The sequence below is a fragment of the Myxocyprinus asiaticus genome, chromosome 29, assembly GCF_019703515.2.
Source record: "Myxocyprinus asiaticus isolate MX2 ecotype Aquarium Trade chromosome 29, UBuf_Myxa_2, whole genome shotgun sequence".
In the NCBI taxonomy this organism is placed as follows: Eukaryota; Metazoa; Chordata; class Actinopteri; order Cypriniformes; family Catostomidae; genus Myxocyprinus; species Myxocyprinus asiaticus.
In genome coordinates this window covers 32,359,700-32,380,706 of record NC_059372.1, presented here as the reverse complement: position 1 = coordinate 32,380,706, position 21,007 = coordinate 32,359,700, and the positions used below count along the sequence as shown (strand labels likewise).

Sequence of the window (21,007 nt, the reverse complement as noted above, 5' to 3'; positions counted from 1 at the left end):
CCAAGGTTATGTTTAGAATTTTAATTAAGTTTTTATTTCTACTTCATTTTCAATTTGTCAACTCAATTTAATTTAGTTTTATTTAAAATTATCCCTATCTAAAGAAATAATAGTCTATAGTGAGATTTCTTTCTGAATCTTTTTTCTCTATCTGCCGACTGATTTGGGAAAATACATACAAATGAGTCAACACAGTAGTAATTAGCACTTGCTGAGAAGTTACGTCTCACAATTTGACTGCAAATGCTACATCTAAAAACACTGGAAAAGCCCACTGATAATATTAGGGCCATGTTGTCATGGACATGATTTCTAGTTAACCACTGCCGCGGAAGATAAAATAATAATAATAATAACTGATATTTGCTTGAGCGGCAGCCGCATTGGTCTGCAATCAGTCTGAAATCTTTAAATACCAACCTAAGCAAATTTCATTGAGCTCTTCTTTAACCACAAAAACATGGAGAATAATAATTATGAGTCATAAATTTAACAGAATTGTTCTATAAAAATGTCAGAGATGTAGGCTAAAAAAAGACGTGCATAAGTAACCCGGTGGTTTACAATAACAATAAAATTAAATAAAAATGTAAAATAAAAACATCATAACCAACTAAATTCATCTCGTAACATGAAGTTTAGCTTCATACACAAACTCTGTTATTGAATAATACATTTATTTTATAGTCTATAATTAAATTATAAACAAAACATTTCACTGCCCAAAATATCCTAATATTTATTGTGCATGGTTGAATGTTGTGAATGATGGACAAATGCTGTAAAAGAATGTATTTTAAGCAGCTCGTCAATGCTTTGGAAATAGTCAGTCAATAATAAATAGATGCTTTTTATCTGTTTAGAGTTGTTGTCTGCTTTAACAATATTGCTTTTTTCCCCTTGACTATTAAAAAAGTTACACAGTTAATTCATCAAGCTATTATGGACCAGTTCAAGCTGACAACACTGTGTGGACCACAAGAGACTACAGAACCCTACATGTGTAGATACATTATGCCTAAAAAAACTTAATATCCAATATTAATACCATTTTTATGTATTTTTTTTTCAATATGCTGTTTTTAGTAAACTGTGAGAGACATGACGTGGGTGACTTTATTCAATGAAGTTCTTGATTAAAATTTTTTAACCACGATGAAACCGCAATGCGAACACCGTCTTGGCTGCACAAATTCCACACGCAATTTTACCAGTTTTCAGGTACCGTGTTGTGTGAAACTGCCTTGATTAGTTTTGATTACATTGGATACATACCCGTCTTTATGTGTTCGTCATGCCAGCCACCTCGGTAGTCGATGTTATACAGCAGTCTCTGTAGTAACATTCAAGCATATTGGTTGACTGATGAGTGTGCCAGTGCATGTGCGTATGTGTGTGTGTGTGTGTGTGTGTGTGTGTTTGCTTAAACACAGTGAAACAACTCTGGCTATGTCTATGACTTCAGGGACTAATACAGATGTGTTCATTAATTTCTGTTTTGTTATTATTATTTTTTTCATTGCATCACAAATGTCATGGACTCGGCTGGACTCTGAAAAAAATCCAGAGTCCCAAAGGCTCGAGTCCGAGTCAAGTCCGGAGTCCAAGTCCATTCAAATTGGACTAACTTTTAAAATCCTATACAATCGCTGTATGATTCATTTAGTTTTAACTGTGTAAATATAACAAATAATAACTTTTAAAATATATGTCACATATCATATTATTAAACCAAAGATATAAATGGTGAAATTTAACATTTATCTGTTCTGTTTTCTCTAGTTAGCTCACAAGCTATCCAGTTAGCCTATTAGCTTAGCACACTGCAAGCTTCTTCTCCTCTTCATTTTTATCACATATTTTCACTGTTGCCTCCTAATGACATGGCAGTATGATTGTATTCAGTAGAACTTTTAAGTTGTGGTATGTTTATTAATGTAACTTTTCAGAGTAATTTGTAGTTATGGTTAGGTTCAGAGTTATGGATAGGTGAAGGTGTTTGCTGCGGGATTCCAAACAAACACAACAAACACAGTGTATAAATGTGACAACCAACTTTTGCAAGACTTTAGCATTTCTCAGATTATTTGAAGGGGGCATAACTTCTAGTAGGCGTGCCTTGCAGTGGGCATGTCATATAGTAGTCTTGCAGGATGCAGACAGACCCTTCTCGTTTAACTTGACACAGCTTTTAAAAAATGCAGCGCTCCTGTGAGAGATGCTAAATAACATACAGTAGTGAAACATGGCGCATGACATCCATCTAGTGCATGTTTAAATAAGAAAACAGTTTAAACACTTTTCTGTGTGATCAGATCAATAATAACCTGATTCAGATGTATGTTTTTTTTGTTTCATGTGTGATAAAGTGGGCGAAAAATTCCAGTGCCTTAAAGCTGAAGTGTGTAATTATAGCGCAAACAAAACGGATTTGCAAAAATAGACATTGTTTTCAAACGGCTTTCCTGAATACTCCCCCATCAGCTGTTGATTGAAGAAACAAGCCTGATCTCATGAAAGTTACGTGACTATGGCGACATTTTTGCAAAATTATTTTGCATTATAGTCTCCTTACACATTTTACAGTAATTCTGAGGTGAAATGTCCACAGAGTGGCGCTAAAAGCGAGTTAAATGTTCTACCAAACAGATGAGGTTTTTAAGGTTAACGCTCTATTGAGTTTTAAATCAACAAAACCTACCTCCCTAACCTAAATCTTAAACCTTTCCTAACCCACAGTGTCATAAAAAGCAAACTGATGATTCAATTTGATGATTGATGATGCTTCTATGACAATTTCGGCTCACACGTTGAGACATACTCTTCGGGACTCATACCTCGACCCTTTGCATTACAAGTGCAACGCTCTATCAGTTGAGCCACTGTATAATTTGATTGAACTCAAACAAGCTTATGTACTTTTACTTGGTTATGTAATGCAAATGTTAAAATGTACCAACCACATAGCAATGTACTAAAAACCACACAGAACACTTTAGCAACTGCATAGAAAAATCAGTCGCAAACAGCTCCCCAGCATTGCCACAGTGGGTTTTGCATTAGAAGACACCACTCACATTTCCTTCAGAAAATCAAAAAATCTTGCTTACCAATCAGTTATTACCATTTAAGGTCTCTAGGAGCTAATGAATGCAGTGACCACATTAAGAAATTAAAAGAACATAATAAAAGGACATAAAAAGAATATAGAGCATACAATATACCCATACAAGGGTACATAAGTGCATTCCAAATGTACTAGGAAGCATAAAAACAAATATTGATGTGAAGTCATGAGTCATGCTGTTTAGCAGAAATGCAGAACCATCCCAGAATGATGGGGGAAACAGAGGATGTCCAATTATAGATTAAAAAGCATTACTAAAAACACAACATTCTAGCAAGGTCATGAGACTGTGTACAGAGATATATCATTTGTGAATGCACAGATGGATAATGACACAGCATGTTTATCTTTGTCTTTAATGGATTTGATTAAATACTGTATTGCTTAATTGATGTTTTGCTCAGATGCAGTGGTGACAATAGTCTTGTTTTGTGAAACTGTCTGGACAGGAAAAATATGGTGAGTGGGTGGCACAAAAGTAAGGATTTTAGCCTAACCATGTGGTCTTAGCAAAGTCTTTTCCACCTATCCATTCATTCACCAAGGCATTGAAAAGGAAACACATGTATAAGAGTACAAAGAATTCAAGTATATATAGGCAATTTATGCCCACTTTTTTATTATTTAAAGTCAATGTGAAATCATGTTTTCATTGTTTCTTCATAAAAAATATTTAGTATATATAATATATCTGTAATTTCATGGTGAAGAATAATATGTTTATTTTCTTTTCTTTTTTCTTTTTTATTATCAGCTCTTTATCTGATAAAAATCAGATAAATAACTCAATGCAAGTTAAGCTCAATCGACAGCATTTGAGACATAATTTTGATTACCAGAAATATAATTGCGACTCGTCCCTCCTTTTCTTTAGCAAAGCAAAAATCTGGCTTACAGTGAGTCACTTACAATGGAAGTGAATGGGGCCAATTTTTGGAAAGTTTAAACATGGAAATGTGAAGCTTATAATTTTATTAAAGCACTTACATTAATTCTTCTGTTAAAACTCATGTATTATTTGAGCTGGAAAGTTGTTTAAATTGTCATTTTTACAGTCATTTTAGGGTTTTAGGTTTTGTTGACGTAACATCATCATGAAAACGAAGTTGTAAAATTGGTTATAACTTTACACAGAAAATGTTAGTAAGTGATTTTATCACACTAAAATCATGTAAACATGCATATTGTTTATGTCTTGTGAATCTACTTTTTAAATAGTGAGGATTTTATTGTTTACGGACTGGCCCCATTCACATCCATTGTAAGTGCCTCACTGTAACCCATATTTTTGCTTTTTTTTAAAGAAAAGGAGGAACAAGTCAAAATGAATTTTTGTGGTAATCAGCATTTTGCCACAAATGCTGAGCTTAACTTGTATTGAACCCGGAATATTACTTTCATTGTCAAAATTAAATAGAAAAGCATCTGACATGAAATAATAAGGAAACATGATGAAATACGATTATAAAATTTTTTTTTAAAAATGGTAGTTAATTAAAAATTGTCTTCCAGGTTTCTTCAAACTGTATTATAATTATTGGGCATGCAGTTATATGCAGTTATATGACTACATGCAATATTTCTACCTTTAAAAATGATTTTGCACGAATTCTTCACTGCAGAACCACTAAAATGAACTAGTGTTATCAAAAAGTTGATTAGAAGTGGTGAAAAGAAATAGTGAGCAGTTACAGCAATAAAAACATACACTACCTCATACAAATATACACATTTTAATCTAAAATACTGATGCTGGAAAAAAGAGAGAGGTACATTTCATGGCCATTTGTCAGCAACCTATGTCGGTATTGGAAGACACTCTTGTGTTATAACTCAAAAACTTCATCTGGCTCATTTTGGCCAAAGCAGAACTTTTTGCACTCCAACTCTACTTTTCCATCCACAAATGTCTGAATTGCCATCATCATCTGCAAACCAACAGTCTTTTCCTCTGAGTGGACTCCTTCAGCCTACTGTGACAAAGGAGGATTTGAGTAGAAACAGTGCCTCATGGTTAGCCGCAAATTCCCCATTTTACAGGCCCACAGTGGAACATTCTATACTTAGTTGCCGTAGGCTACACTGCCACTGGATCTCTTTATTTTCAAGGTAGTTCATGGGGTTCACCTCCCTAGATTGGCATGAAACTGATACTAACAGGCCAAATATGTGAAAAAATAAAATATGCAATAAAGCTTTGCTTTCCGATGGGAGTTACTCTGTAAATGCAGACTTACTGACTGCAGTTCCACATGGTGTTAGAAATACCATCATGTTATGCAATAAAGTGACCCATAGTAGCAGAATATGTGCATCACAAATAGCAAAATGGAAAAGCGTGTAATGCTGTTCAGTACTGTATACTATTTAGCTACTGTTAAAATTTGACTATAGTTATTTTATATCATATAACAACTTATAAGCAAAACATATAGGAGCAGTATTTATTGACAATCTCCAAGGTTTCATTGTAATACTACGTGTGGTTGATCCATACTGAGGGACAAGAATATCATAGAGACGTGAGTGTGGGCTTTTTTTAACTGTGCTAGCAAGAAACCACCTAACAATCACACATAATTCCCTAGAAACCACCTAGCAACCATCCAAAACACCCTAGCAATTGAATAGCAACATGTTAAAAACCACTCAAACTATTGTAGCAACCTTTCAGCAAAGCCCTGGCAATCACCCACAACATTATATCATTGTGGTGGTGAGTTTTGCTATAGCGCTACTTCTATATTCATGCTAAAATAAAATAGGATAAAAATAGGATAAAACCCATTGATCCTGATTATAATCCTGTAGATCTTTTTACACATAACTTTTGTAGTTTCTTTCTAAATGGCTGGCAACCCAACTAGAGAGTCTGCGAGACATCAGTTGTGTAGTAACCTTCCTTCAGGCATAAATTTAAACATAAATACTTAAAACTCCTCAATTGTCTGCCAATTTTACTCTCAAAGTATACCATGGAAATCTGAGCCAGCATTTAAAATGCTGAGAGGCTCCAAGAATGAACTTTGTTTAGTCTGCCAACTTCTAGTTTCACTTCTAGATTTCCAAGAAAGATTACCTGTCAAGTGTTGGCTCAAAGAAGATAAGGGCCAACAATCATTTCTTTAAGCACCTTGATGAAAAATAGATCAAGATTTGTGTAAACAACCACAAAACTCAGACATGTCAGGACAATGGAGTATTTACTATCACTGGCGTAGAATTGGGCGCATTCTTAAATTTAAATGTGAATGCATGGAGGACTCGGTTTTCAGAGCGTCAAGTGCCTCCTGCAGGAATAAAACTCACAAGACAGTCAGTGGCTGACAACGTGCAATTTCGGTCTGTAGGTCTGTAACCCACACAAAACTTTCGTATGAATTTAGATAACATGAAATATATCACAAGAGTCATATGTGGAGTAAGTGGAGATGTTAAAGGCGTCTATAGTAATGATCAGTTGTTTTTCATGGTGAGGAAAGCAGACAGGCATTTCAGAGGAGAAGGTAAGAATTGTAATTTTCTGAAAGGGTAAATTTTTCACTCACGGTGGCCGCGTGGCGCTTAATGGCCATGTGCCATGAACTGAACGTGAACTTTCAATTCACGTGAAGCTTAAACACATGAATTCCAAAATATAACAGAGGAATTCGATATATCAGACTCATATCCATCAATGAAGTGACTTAAATCGGCTGTTTGGCAGCATTTAAATGACTGACTGAATACAATGGATGTAAAACAAGCAGACAGACGTCCTAGAAGGACACACATTCTACAAATGGGACAGGATGCCCCACTAATCGTCCAACAATGAACTAGTACGTTCAATATTTTTAGCTGTGGTGATTTCAAAGTGATGAATTAAAGATGGCACTTTTTGTAATGTTTAAGCGTGCTGATAGCGTGCGGTGCATTTGCATGCAATCAGCGAGTAAACTTTGAAAAGTTGTGTCTAAATCATCCTCATTATTTAGAGCATTGCTTCTGTACAAATTCACTGCATTCAACAATATATGTCAATTTTAGTCATGATCTGACTTTAAATTGTCTGCTGTAAGCAATGTTCACATTATTGTTCATAGTCCACATGTTTATTTGTAAAGGTCTTGTGGACAGTATTTAGAGCCTGTTGTCCCCGGGACCCACATTTGGTCCCCACATTTGGTCCCCACATTTGGTCCCCCTCAATGTTCAAACCAAATCTACGCCATTGCTTACTACTTATTTGTTTTTATTGCACTTGGTAATTGGTAGTGTGAATCACAATAAAGCCTTAATTATGTTGTCACTACTCTTTCAGGTATTATGATTAGCAAATGTCCTTGTGAATAGAGAATGGAATGGTGCACCACTGCTTAGAGTTGCATTTTATTGTACTGGCATGTTCACAATGTTATTAGACCCTAAAGGTCCAATTTGCCATAATTTGTCATTACATTGAGCTGAATTTTTGACATGAAAAATGTTCAAACACAAGGTTGACTGAAGAGAGACATTCACTGTATGGTTTGAATTATGAGAGCTGTGGCTTTCCATCAACATGAAAAATAATACAACCGAAATACTACCGAAAAACTGTTGTTTCAAAAACCCAACAGGATTACTGAAGCAGAATACAAGAGTACAATAGCACAGTAAGGGGCATTTGAATTGTTATCACATAGTAAAATCAAATATGAAGGACTTTAATCTTGAATCACTCATTTACAACGCTTTATTTGGAACCTAATTATCGCTGAAGACTGGCATTGAAACAGTACATAGAGGACAGTGATTATATGTAATTAACAATTAATTCAAAAGTATTCATGCTGTTGTTAGCATCGGCTCATGAGGTATTTGTCTTGTACTGTTATCATTCATGAACAACAATGGTCTGGTTTGGGTTTAGACTGTGTTTTCCTTAGTTTCAGAGCTTGTGGATACTACTTTCCCATCCACCAGTGTCTGGGTGATGGTGGTTACTTTAATCTTATTCTGCTCTTCAGTCAGGAATCTGTAAAAAGATCAAATTAACATCAAGATGTGAGATACTTAAATACTAGAAATAATGCCAAAATCAATGCCAAAAATATTTAATTTAATTGAAAAGAGATGTTTGTGTACATTTTCTTGTGATCATGGCAACAGTAATTCATCAAATGATCATCCGTTTACTGTCGGAGCTACAGGATGCGACGCAACACACTGTAATGGGCCCTTACAGTGTGGAAAGTGTCACTAAATACTTATCCATCCAAGGTTTTTTCTTTTTTTTTTTTTTTTTGTGCAAAAATTTTTTTAGTGTATAAAAATTAAGCTGATGGAAACACAAATTATCTATATAATTTCACAAGTGTCAATATAAGATTTTTCCGTTTAACTTTAGCACATAAATTCTATGTCGACACACATGGGCGCCTGCAGGACTTAATCTGAGGGTAGCCTATGCACAGAAATCTGCCTAGAGGTCTGCATGGGCCTTAAAATAAACCCAACCCAAACCCAAACCCGAACCCGGCCCGAACGATACCGTCAGATTTTAAGCCCGAACCCGACCCCGAACTCGCTTACTATCTAATTTCTTCTCCTAGTATCTTCTCCTAGTATAGGCTAGCTGTAAGCTATTTTATGTAGCCTAAGCATATAGGCAACATTCTTAACAGTACTAAAACAGTAAACATACACAGTTTTAACAAGGCACAGCAGCCCCTTAGTTCACTAGAGCAGAAGGGGAACAAAGCATTGCCTTACTGTTTATTTGCTGAAACTTCACTTGGATCAGAACAATCTGGAATAATATGAAACAATACAACAGTCCTCTCTATGCACCCTGAACTTGTTTAGAATGTTGAATCTTTGTAATACCTGCGCTAAGAATGAAGCAGAGCGCAGGTGTCTCAACATGCTTTTTAAAAAAAATCTGAAGGCCTTTTTAACTTGACATGGTGTTTAAAATATACTGGTCCTACGCGAGACGCTGAAGAAACAACAAGACACGGCGCAACAGTCAAAGACATTCACCCAGCATGTGTTTAAACAATGGGAAAACAGAACAGACATGCACAAAAACACATTCGGTGTGAACGGCTCCTAACTCGACCATTCTCGCGTGTCTGTAAGTGAGAGCACGTGCGTGAAACAAGATCGGTAGGCCTGTTTATTTTTTCATTAATTACAAACCTGTCGGGTTCTCGGGTACCGTCGGGCCCGGGTCGGGTTGCTGACCTCTAAATCTTCCAAATAAACCTTATATCTAGGGGGGTCCAGGGGCATGCTCCTCTGTGAGATTTTTTGTTGTTGCAAAAAACAACACCAAAGCGTTCAATTCTGGTGACTTTGAGATAAACATTTGTTTTATTTTCTTGAGTATGAGTAGCATTCATGTAACTATTGACTAAAGCATTTCTTCCAGTAACCGTTCAGATAGACGTGTTATCGTGCTAAAAGAGCAAAACGCACCACAAAAAATAGAACAGAACGCAGGTGTCTTGAGATGCGTTTTTATCAGTTTTTTTAACTTGACATGGCATCTAAAAATTGCAGCACTCCTGTGAGAGATGCTAAAAACACAGTGAAACGTGACACAGTTGTCAAAAGACATCTGGCGAATGTTTACAAGGAAGACGATTAGGGTTGCCACCCGTCCCGTTTTTAAAGATAAAAATGATAAAAATTGGAAAATTTGACTGGTAAGGGACCGTCTGAAAGGTCCACACATTGCGCTAAAACGTGCTAATACTGTGGAGGGTGTGGGAAGGGACCGTCTGAAAAGTCCACAAATGGTGGTAAAACTGTGGAGTATTTTCTATATAAATGTTCAATAAGATCAAACAATGTATGAATACAATCATAAAGACAAGTACAGGTGAAGAAAAAAATAAACAAAATAAATAAAAATTACACAATTTTAAGTTTAAGTGTACTTTAAAACTTCAAAAGTGGCAACCCTAAAAACGATTGAAAAACAGCGCGAGCGGACGCAAAAACACATTCAGTTTGAACAGCCCCTTGTTCACATAACAGCACTAGCTGAAGTTTCTCAAAGTTACCTCTCAAAAAGACAGACTTTTGTTTCAGTTGATTGTAGGTAAATATACACTGTACCCGGTGCTGCTTGTGCTCTGTATTCATAAATATTCACTGAAAAGAACTGACTCAAAATAATTATTCATTCGCAAATTGGGCATTGCTAGTTCTTTTAAACAGTCACCAGAAATACGGGACACATTTCATGATTTCTCAGGTCAGTCGGAGCGCTCATGGTACGCACATGGCGCCACTGTTGACACATCAAATGTCAAGAAAAACTAGTTTGAAAATGACATTAACGCAAAAAATGTACTGTCACATGACAGAATTAACATCATATCTGTCCTCACAACAAACAGCATAGCAGAGAGGAACATTTGGAATGACGAGGAGACTCGAGTTTTCTTCAGTTTATTTAAAGACAATGACATTACCATTATTCTTGATGGAAGTTTTTCCAGAGCCGGTAAAGATTATGGTGTCTTTTACTGAAAACAGCATGTTAAAATATCCCCAGGTTATATTAATCCCGTGCAACTGACATGCTGGTAAAAAAAAAAAAAAAAAACACAGTGATCTGCACTGTCCAGCCTTTAAGCCTTATTATAAGTTCTTCAAGTGTCTGAAGTGGATGCTGGCCAATGCGTGTTTCTCTTTTATTGTATTGCAAAAACAGACATGAGTTTTATAAAAAATAAAATTCAGCACAAGGGGATTAAACAAAAGTGCCAAAATAATGAGTATTGGTTACAGATAAAAATAGACATAAGAGAAAAGGGATATGGACGTATTAATCAGCTTAAATTAAGAAAAAAAAAAAATAATAAAATAAAAAATATATATATATATATATATATATATATATATATATATATATATATATATATATATATATATATATTTTTTTTACAACTTGGTTATTGATAAGAAGGGGAAAGATATGCTTTTGACGCGACACGATGCGACGCTACACTCGCGTCCGGTGGAGACAGTGTAATAGGTGGGCTGGAATGAAGAATGACAAGTTATTTCTATTTTATTTATTTTTTCAGTAAAATTCCACTTAAAACTACCCAAACACACATGACGACCATAGACTCTTATTAGAAAACAGCAAAAGCCTGTCTGATGAAAATGGCGGACGGAAACAGTTGCTAAGGTAGGACTGGTCAGTGAAATTTTAGGAGGGCCTTAGCAAAGGGTCAATTGCTCTGTGCAAATTGCGTTGAGCACTAATTTTTGGCACCGTTATTTAATTTGCATGAATGCTAAAACAATGTAGACAGTGTGTGCAAATAAAAAACTATATCAGCGGGTGTAATTTTTTCTAGGGAAATCCTGCCAAATGTTTTATCACTCACTGTATGTCTTCTCCATCCAAGAGTCTCCTATAGGTGGCTATTTCAGCTTCCAGCTTCATCTTGATGTTGAACAGGGCCTGATAGTCCTGTTTTTGATTTTGAATGTCCTTGCGCAGCTGTCTAAGTTCAGCCTCTCTCATTACAATGATGGCATTGTACTGCTCCACCTGCATGCCATATCGCAGCCCCATTTCCCGAATGGCTTCTTCAAGAGATGCTCTCTGTATAGAAGGGCAAGGAAAATGAGCTTATAAGTAATATGTTCAAAAGTTGTGAAGTTGCGGTTGTTCCATAAGAAAGAAAAATCACAAAAGATCTATTTACTGCATGTCAACAATTTTCTCTTTTAAATTAAGCATTTATTCTAGCTTTATAAGAGCAACCCTAACTATCACATTTTCCTCTGAGTTTTGTGTTTAATGTTCAGACAGAATCTTTTACAGTTCCAGTCACAGACTGCAGCTCTATCTCCAGTGACTGCATCTTCCTGCGGCTCTTGCTGACATGTGTGTTGGCTTCCTTCAATGCTGACGTGTTCTCAGTAACTTGAACCTGCACCTCCGTGATCTATACAAACATACAAACAAACAAACAAACAAAAAAAACATGTAATTCTCTGTAGTCCTTAAAACACTGAATTAAAATGTAATGATGCCCCACTTTTGATTCATGCCAGGCCTTGAGCTCCTCCTGGTTCTTTAGGGTAATATTTTCATACTTGGCTCTCATCCCCTCCATAATTGCAGTCAGATCGTGTCCCTTCGGAGCATCAACATCCACCTGCACCCCTGTCTGGGTGATCTGATTATGCAATTCTAACACTTCCTGAAAAATATCAGATTCGGGGTTCCACAGGGTTATATATATTTGGGCTCTCTTTTCTTAGTGAGCTTAGTGAAACTTTAGTCATTTAAAAATGTAAAATACACTTTTTTTTTATCCATCTGTGGTAGAATCTAATGTATATACCAGTTGGTGATGTTTCTTCAGATTGATGAGCTCCCCTGTCAATGCTTCAACTTCATTTTCAAGATGCAGTCGCGTCAAATTGGTGTCATCCAGCATTTTTCTCAGTGCATGAATGTCTGCTTCAACACTTTGTTTTAGGTGAAGTTCATGTTCAAACCTACAGACACATTACACAAATGGGAATTAAACCTGAATGCAAAGTTGCAATAATAACTGAACATTTGAGAAGCTTCTTATCTCTCTACATCGCGCATGCAAATGGTTTACTTTTATACAAATGAAAATTTTTAAAGACACCATGAAATAGTTTGATTGACACAATTTTATTTTCTGTGTTCACATTTTTTCTACTGAAATAGGAAATTGGGGTGGGGCCTATCAAAGGGTTTGTTGTTTTAAATAGCCTACAGCCTTTTTAGTGTGAGATTATGTCACAGTTGGCAAATCCATGATTGCTACTTACTATTGGTTGTAAGTAGTTATAGGGTGAGGCAACATTCTCTGTCTAGTGAGCTTTTTATTGGACTAAAATATTATAAAATGTAAAAATAAATGCCCGTGCATACTGGGCATCAGTATTTTTGGTCTGTTTTCCTGGAAGAGAAAGACTGTACATTTTAAAAGTGTATGTCTGCTAAAGTTTTGTTTTCTCACCTTACACACTCTCGCATGTATATTGTACTCGTATATAGATAGCCTCAAAGCTCAAACACATGGAATAAAAGCCACTAAACATTTCTTTAATACAAGCTTACTTGAGCCTGTAGTCTTCAGCAGCCAGCTTGGCATTGTCCATTTGAAGAGCCACTTTTGCACAACTTAAGGTCATCTCAAGGATCTAAATGCATATTAGGTTGAAATTTTGTTATCCAAGGCTACTATACTGTAGGTACACTGTCCTTGGAGAATCCAGCATTTACTGTGAGTGCCTTACTCAAGGTCACGTTCAGTGTACAGTTTCTAAGTGAGGAAGTTAACATGTAACCCCTACGTTATACTACTCCACCCTATGGTAATACAAATATTAATCCCTGATTAAAATCAGAAACAAAAATATAACTTTTTCAATGTAGTATGAGACATGAAACACATGTTATGGAGGAAGAATTTCAGCATTGGTAGGGCTCATCTAACATAGTGACAGGGAGGAACTGGATAACACCATCTCTAAAATTCCCATTCAACATCATATATACAGTATATATATATATATATATATATATATATATATATACTGTGTGTGCTAAAGATACCACAGAAGACAAACTGAACAGTAAGAGTAGAGTATTTCAGTGGAGAGAAGAATCAATTACCTCTTTGCGTAGTTTATCAAGGGTGACTTGGTAGTGACTATAGTCCTGAGCGTCTGGACCTTTTTTCTCTAGAAACTGGCAAATTTTCAACTCCAGCTCACTGTTGGTATTCTCCAAGCTCCTGACCTTCTCTAGATAGGTGGCGAGGCGGTCATTTAGTATTTGCATGGTAATTTTTTCATTTCCAACTCCAGTCTCCATTTGTGCAGCGGTAGATCCGAGGAATTCCTTAGAATAGAATCCCCCTTTCCCAGCACTAGTGTAAAATGTTGGTTTTAAGATGCTTAGATCATCTGAGTATGTTCTAAATATTCTCTTGTTATGAGCACTAAAGTTCTGCATTTTTCTTCTTTAGAAGATTGATCTTGTGTAAAGGAGAGCAGGTCCTACTAGTGATCCTGAAAGGTATGGGATTTTTATGGTGCACAAATACAGATATCTTTGCACCAAGGCCACTACTGGGTCATCCACATTTATATTATCTTTATACTTTGGACTTTCACCCCACACCCACTGGTTACTATATGGTCAGATTATTAACCACTTGTAATTTAACCAGCAATCCTGGCATTATATGTACCAATCTAAAGTGTTCACATGATCAGAAATAAAACAGGAACAAAATGATCCTTCTCATTTAAATCTAACATTGAAAAGACTTTCTCAAGTAACAATATTTCCCTTCAGGGCTTGTCATTGAGTCGATTCTAAAAATATATATACATGGTTTAACAATTTTTTTTAAAACACACTTTTGGTAACACTTTACAATAAGGTTTCATTTGTTAACATTAGTTAACATGAAATAACAATGAACAGTACTTTTACAGCATTAATTAATGTTGATTAATGTTAATTTCAACATATAGTAACACATTTGTAAAAATCAAAAGTTGTATATGTTAACATTAGTTAGTGCACTATGAACTATCATGAACTAACAATGAACAATTGTATTTTTATTAACTAGCATTAACAAAGATTAACATTGCTCATTGTTAGTTCATGATACCTATGCATTAACTAATGTTAACGAATGGAACCTTATTGTAAAGTGTAACCACTTTTATTTGAATTTTAATTTGAAGAATAATGGCACTTGAGACTTGTTTTAACTTATCTTTCATTGGTCAGATTGATGGAAAAAAAGTTTCTAGTGTCATTCAGCCCCTGATACAGACAGAAGTGATTGTCTTTGGTCCTACAGACAATTTTGATGTCAGTAATGCTGATGGCGGAATTCTTAATGCTTTTCTCTCTCCTCAAGTACGAAACCTGGGTGTCCAATTTGATAGCCAGCTGAAATTTGACAAACATATTAGTGCTGTCATAGGTTCCAGTTTCTTTCAGCTACTCTCTAAAGTTAAACACTTTTTGTCTGAGAAAATGTTAGAGATAGCAGTTCATGCCTTCATCACTTCTTGTCTGGACTACTGTAATTCTCTCTATTGTGGAATTTCCAGATCTCTAATTGCTCGACTTCAATTAGTTCAAAATGCAGCAGCAAAATTTCTCAAAGGAGGTCGGAAGTATGATCATGTTACCCCCATTTTTAAATCACTTCACTGGCTGCCGGTTCAAGCTAGAATTGATTTTAAAATTCTCTTGTTTGTTTATAAATCGTTACACAACCAAGCTTCCAGTTACTTGTCAGACTTACTACATCCTTACAATCCACCTAGAAGTCTGAGATCCAGTGATCAATATCTCCCACGCTCAAGGCTAAAGTGCAGAGGAGGGAGAGCCTTTTTGGTTGTGGGTCCTATTTTATGGAATAGTTTGCCTATCAGTATCAGATTGTCACCTTCAATATCTGTTTTTAAATCTTTTCTTAAAACTCATCTCTTTTCAATGGCTTTTAATAGTATGTAATGTCCTATTCCTGAATCATTGTGTGTTTTTATAATTTTGTATTGTACAGCACTTTGGTCAGCCTTGATGCTGTTTTTAAATGTGCTATATAAATAAAATAACTTGAACTTGAAGGACTGATACTTGGAGACTAAATGTCAAGTTTCTATTTGACTGTTTATTTTACATTTTTTCCACTATATGGAATAACAGCTTGTCCCTTTTGCCACTATAAAGATTACAGTAATACTTTTCAGAAACATGCATTTACTTGCGTAACCTTTTGAATTCCCTCACTCGGATTAATATTTACTCATTTACAGGTTTAATATTTCTGAATTAATAACAGAAACAGATGGCAAAGATTTGTTAAAAGTGTCTGCTTTTATTGACATGGACAAGTGGGATTGGTACAACACAACATGGAAACAAAATGGGACAACATGGTCATTGTCAGTTTCAGTTTGACCTTAAAGCTTTTTGGCTATAGTCATAACATGTGAAATTTATCGTTTTAAATTAGTTTGGAAATGTAACAGGTTAATCTCATTGCATATTTGCTAAGACTAAGACTTTGCTAACACTTACAATAAGGCACAGCTCTTTGGACTAAATAAATATCTAACTTGTTAAGTCCAACCTGTCTTTGGATAATTTTAGCATTGGCCCATGAGGTGTCTGTGTTGTGTTGCTGTGGGCATTCTGAAATCTAGTGTTCAGAGTTTCCTCTCCTTGGTCTCTGTGCTTGAAGACACCACCTTCCCATCCACCAACGTCTGTGTGACCGTCATGACTTTCACCTTCTTTTGCTCCTCAAGAGCATCCTGGAGCCTAAGCAAGAAAAAATATAGACACTTAAAACTACACAAGCATGATTTCACAAGTTTTTGCGTTACAAAATTAGCCGGAGTGCAATTCATATCCCAACACAAGTATCTGTTGCATTCTCAGCATTGCCACGAGGGAAGCTATATGGAAAAATAGCATAAACTTCTTGTACAGTCAGATGTCTCTTTAAGGTCAACTATCGGTCATAGCAGAGCAACAGTTTGAAGATAATCTTGCTCAGCAAGTTAGATAATTTATGTATGTTTATATCTAGCAAAATGAATAATAATATATCTGGTTTAATGGCACTAGCATTTGATGGTGACTCTATCGCCCCCTTGAGTACTGATGTTTGTTACTGCCTGCCCCAGTAATGAAAGAATGCACAATAATTATGTTCAATCAGAACATGTGCTTGCAATGTGTTGGCCAAGCATTCATATTTGCATTAAAGTATTTGCGTAAAGTGTGTATCTGTGTAAAGTCTGGCTGAGTTGAGTTGTTCATGTGTACAAAAGGTAAGAAGAATACTTACTTGAAGTCTCCGCCATCCAGAAGCCTCCTGTAGGTTGCGATTTCTGCCTCCAACTTCATCTTGATGTTCAGCAGAGCCTCGTAATCCTGTGTTTGTTGCTGGATGTTGTTGCGCAGCTGAGTGAGCTCAGCCTCCAGTTGCAGGGTAACGGAATTTAGACTCTCGATCTCCATGTTGTAGCGCATTTCTGTGTCCCGCAATGTGGCCTCCAGTGATCCTTTCTGCAGAATGGAACAGAGAAAACCCGAGAGTTAGGATAGGGGAAGTTCAACCAAATTTCATTGAGAACAAGTCTTGAGACCAACTCAAGCTACAATACTTGAGAGAGGGAATACAGTACATTTCACTTTAACAATAAACTTTTTTTTACAACGTTTACACAGGGTTTGGAAAGACCAGTGCTAAAGAGAGGGAAACTGGTAAATGCTACCATGGCTACCAGAAGACCAACTCACCATGTTCCTCTGTGACTCCAGCTCAATTTCTAGTGTCTGGATTTGTCTGCGAAGGTCGTTGACTTCTGTACGAGCACCCTGGAGGGCCTCTGTGCTCTGTGAGACTTGTACCTGAATCTCTGTGATCTAGAGACAGCACAAAATTGTGCATTAGCTCCAGAATAGATGGACTGGCATGCAAAAATCTTTAACAAGAGGAGAGACTTGACTGACCTTGTAGACTTCCAACTTTTGGTCATGTGTATTGTGTGGGCAAAATGACATATTGAATATACCTGTGATTCGTGCCAGGCCTTGAGCTCCTCCTGGTTCTTGAGTGCCATTTTCTCATACTTGGATCTCATCTCCTCCATGATCTGGGCAAGGTCATGTCCCTTGGGAGCATCAACATCCACCTGCACTCCTGACTGGGAGATCTGGTTACGAAGCTCCATTACCTCCTGTTGGGTGGAGAGACCATAAAATGTGTTATAAAGCAGCTCCCAAGGAATGGATTATGCAGTAGACAAACATTTCCAGATGTGCTAGTGTCCAGATGTGTTGGTTTACTCACATTTTCATGGTTCTTCTTCAGGAAGATGAGCTCCTCCCTGAGGGCCTCAATCTCGCTTTCAAGGTTCAGGCGGTTCATGTTGGTGTCATCAATGACCTTTCTCAGGCCAGCAATGTCGGCCTCCACACCCTGGCGGATGGAAAGCTCAGATTCATACCTGCAGACACAAGAAAGGCCAATGGGTCACTATTGCTGTCCAAACTATGAACGTTTCCAGGTCAATATGGGATTGAATTTGTTATACTTTGATTACAGTCTTGTTACTCACTTCACTCTGAAATCATCAGCTGCCAGGCGGGCATTATCAATCTGAAGCACAATGCGAGCATTGTCCACGGTGGCCTCAAATATCTAAAGAACCAAATAGAAATGCTGATTAATACTTGGAATCAGTCAACAGGGTCATACCAAAGACACTAGAATTTTCACTTGTGAGTAGACCCTCTTCACTTTGCACAGACCTTCAGACTGTTCTGATAGATCTATCCATCCATCCATCCATCTATCTTGCTGGTTGTTTGTCTTAATGTAATTTCTGTGTAACCATAAATCTTGTTTACTCTTGGTATTTCAGCCAACATCAAAGTTTGTCTTGACAAACTTAACACATCTTGTTTGCAGCTGTGACACATACAACCTGATTTAATGATTAAATAATGAAATTATTGATTTTAACAATTTTATAATTTACATGTTTTAGTGCTACATGACTTTCATAACTTTTATTTATTTTATCTTTTTTGCTGGAGCTGCGGTGCCATCTTCTACTTGGTGTCTTGATTTGCTTAGATAAGAGGTACTGGAGGGCAAAGACAGTTTCATAGTACATGGGATAATCATTAAAAGAAAGCCGTTGGAAAACATTGGAAAAACCTTATGGCGTCTGCTTGAGGGCAGTAAATTATTTTGTGCAGACATGAGTTGAGTTGGACATCCTGTTTTTGCAGCCTAATATATTTTGTTTTGTAAATGATTTATATGTTTTCAAGCCAGCACATCCTAGTATAAGGGTGGGAGCCTGTAATATTTCAACACTAGTCAGCTCCATGTATTTTTCAATATACTAAGGGGCGTTGGTTATGATCTACAGTACACTTACAATAGTCCTCATTTATAGTATGTTTGATTTGGGGAAATAAATTGACATGTGTTTTATTTATTCAACACGTTAAAGTTTATTAATTGTAGCATTTTATTTTTCTGGTTGTACACTTCACTGAACTTTAAAATAAAATATGACTTGGGGACTCTTACAGTGCCAAATGTTATCTACTCTTTCATCAGGCTAATCTCATGGCTAATCCTGTTTTCTTATGTGGCTTTAAGAAATACAGATCACTGGGAGTTTAATTATTTTAATGTACTCTACCTGTCAAATTACTGCACAGTGAGTGATGCATGAAAACTCAATCATTCTGATAACACTGTTAGGTATCAGTGACCTATTAGCTTTTCATATTAGCTGCAAGATACAGCTGGTATGAAACCGACTCTCTGTTATCAGTGTTTTATTATTAACCATATCTACATTATCAATTCAAACTGACAATCTATAAAGGCAAATGACATATACCTGTGTATGTATACAGAGAATATGAATGATGCTGACAATGGACAATTTGTCAAGAGTGGCTTACTCTTGGTAGTTCAGAAAATCTTTGTGTCATCTAGTTGCATTTTGCACTGGCTGAACTCAATCTAAACTCCCTCGACTTTTTCATTTCCATAGTCATGCAGTGACTAAAATGTCTCGATCTCAGAATTTCCAGTCACATCGAATAAACAAACATCTGGATGTGTAACAGGACAAGAACAAATACAGGATGGAAATGCTTATTTACCGGAACACTGGCTTTAAGCAAGAATTTTGACTGCAGTCCAACTGAGACCAAAAAAAATTCCATGGGACACCCCTCCCCCAATGTCTCCCTCTTTTTAGTTTCACCCTTGGTTTTCTTGGTTCTCTGCCTATCAGTGCTAGCCATCAGTAAACTCTAATCAGCTCTAACGTACAACCAATCTAAATCAAACTAACAAAGGAAAAAGAAAAGTCTCTGTTTTGTTTCTTTCTACCTTGGAAGCCTATAAATGCTCAATAATGTGAATAAATGGTGAGCAGCACAATTAGACTGTCACATTAACTTCTTTTTAGATTCAATAAATTTTCTGCCACACAAAGTCCTCTGTTCCCTCCTTCCCTTCATTCAAACTCACCTTCTTGCGCAGTTCGTCAACGACGAGCTGATAACGGCTGTAGTCGTGTACATCAGGGCCTCTCTTCTCTAGGGCCTCTCTGATCTTCAGCTCCAGCTTGCTGTTGGCCTGCTCCAGGGTCCTGACTTTCTCCAGGTAGGAGGCCAGACGGTCATTCAAGTTCTGCATGGCCATCTTCTCATTGCCCATGATCTCCCCTGTGGCACCGGTGGCACTTACTTGGAAGGAGCTAGACATGGAGGGCAATCCTACCCCACTGCGGACTCCTGAGTAGGAGGCAGAGGAGATACGGGTCCCCTGACCCCCGGCACCTCCATAGGTGCTTGCAGCCCGGTAAGTTGGCATGCTGCTGGTGGTGGTGCGCTTGATGGACACTTGGGACACCGGCACCTGAGAGCTGGAGGAACGCATGCTGTAGCTTGTTCTCATACTCATGATTGCTGAAGTGAGTGAGCAGATGAATGAATGAAGGTCTGGAGTGAGGTAAAGCGCAGTGACACAGCCAGAAGAGAGCACAGGGCAGGGAGGGAGAGATACTCTCTGGCTTTATGAGCAAAAAGTCCTCAGGAGTCCCGCCCTCAAGCCCCTCCTCACAGCCAATCACATTCCTCCATGACTAGAGTCTGTGGTTGTGTGGGCTCCTTGTCTGGATTCCTTTAGAAACATTATTATTACAAGTGGCTCCATTTTTTCCTTTCTGAAATCTGGATTTTTTTTAGAGGTCTTTGAGAACAAGAATGAGTTATATTGACAAAATATAATTTAATTTAAAGTTAAAGGAAATCTG

General features: G+C 36.9%; 2 protein-coding genes across 2 annotated transcripts; both read right to left on the bottom strand.

Annotated features, from left to right (window-relative positions):
- Nucleotides 1–7,384: 7,384 nt before the first annotated feature.
- krt18a.2 (keratin 18a, tandem duplicate 2) lies at nt 7,385–14,213 on the bottom strand. The gene is made up of 7 exons (XM_051662316.1): nt 13,785–14,213; nt 13,227–13,309; nt 12,472–12,628; nt 12,163–12,327; nt 11,944–12,069; nt 11,503–11,723; nt 7,385–8,126 (listed from the first exon to the last, which is right to left on the bottom strand). The coding sequence occupies exons 1-7, from the start codon at nt 14,124–14,126 to the stop codon at nt 8,018–8,020; spliced, it is 1,203 nt and encodes a 400-aa protein (XP_051518276.1). The 5' UTR covers nt 14,127–14,213; the 3' UTR covers nt 7,385–8,017.
- Nucleotides 14,214–16,000: 1,787 nt separating this feature from the next.
- On the bottom strand, nt 16,001–20,745 carry LOC127420234 (keratin, type I cytoskeletal 18-like). The gene is made up of 7 exons (XM_051662308.1): nt 20,221–20,745; nt 18,275–18,357; nt 18,007–18,163; nt 17,729–17,893; nt 17,454–17,579; nt 16,999–17,219; nt 16,001–16,466 (listed from the first exon to the last, which is right to left on the bottom strand). Exons 1-7 carry the CDS (start codon nt 20,653–20,655, stop codon nt 16,352–16,354), a joined length of 1,302 nt encoding a protein of 433 aa, XP_051518268.1. The 5' UTR covers nt 20,656–20,745; the 3' UTR covers nt 16,001–16,351.
- Between the last annotated feature and the right edge of the window lie 262 nt (nt 20,746–21,007).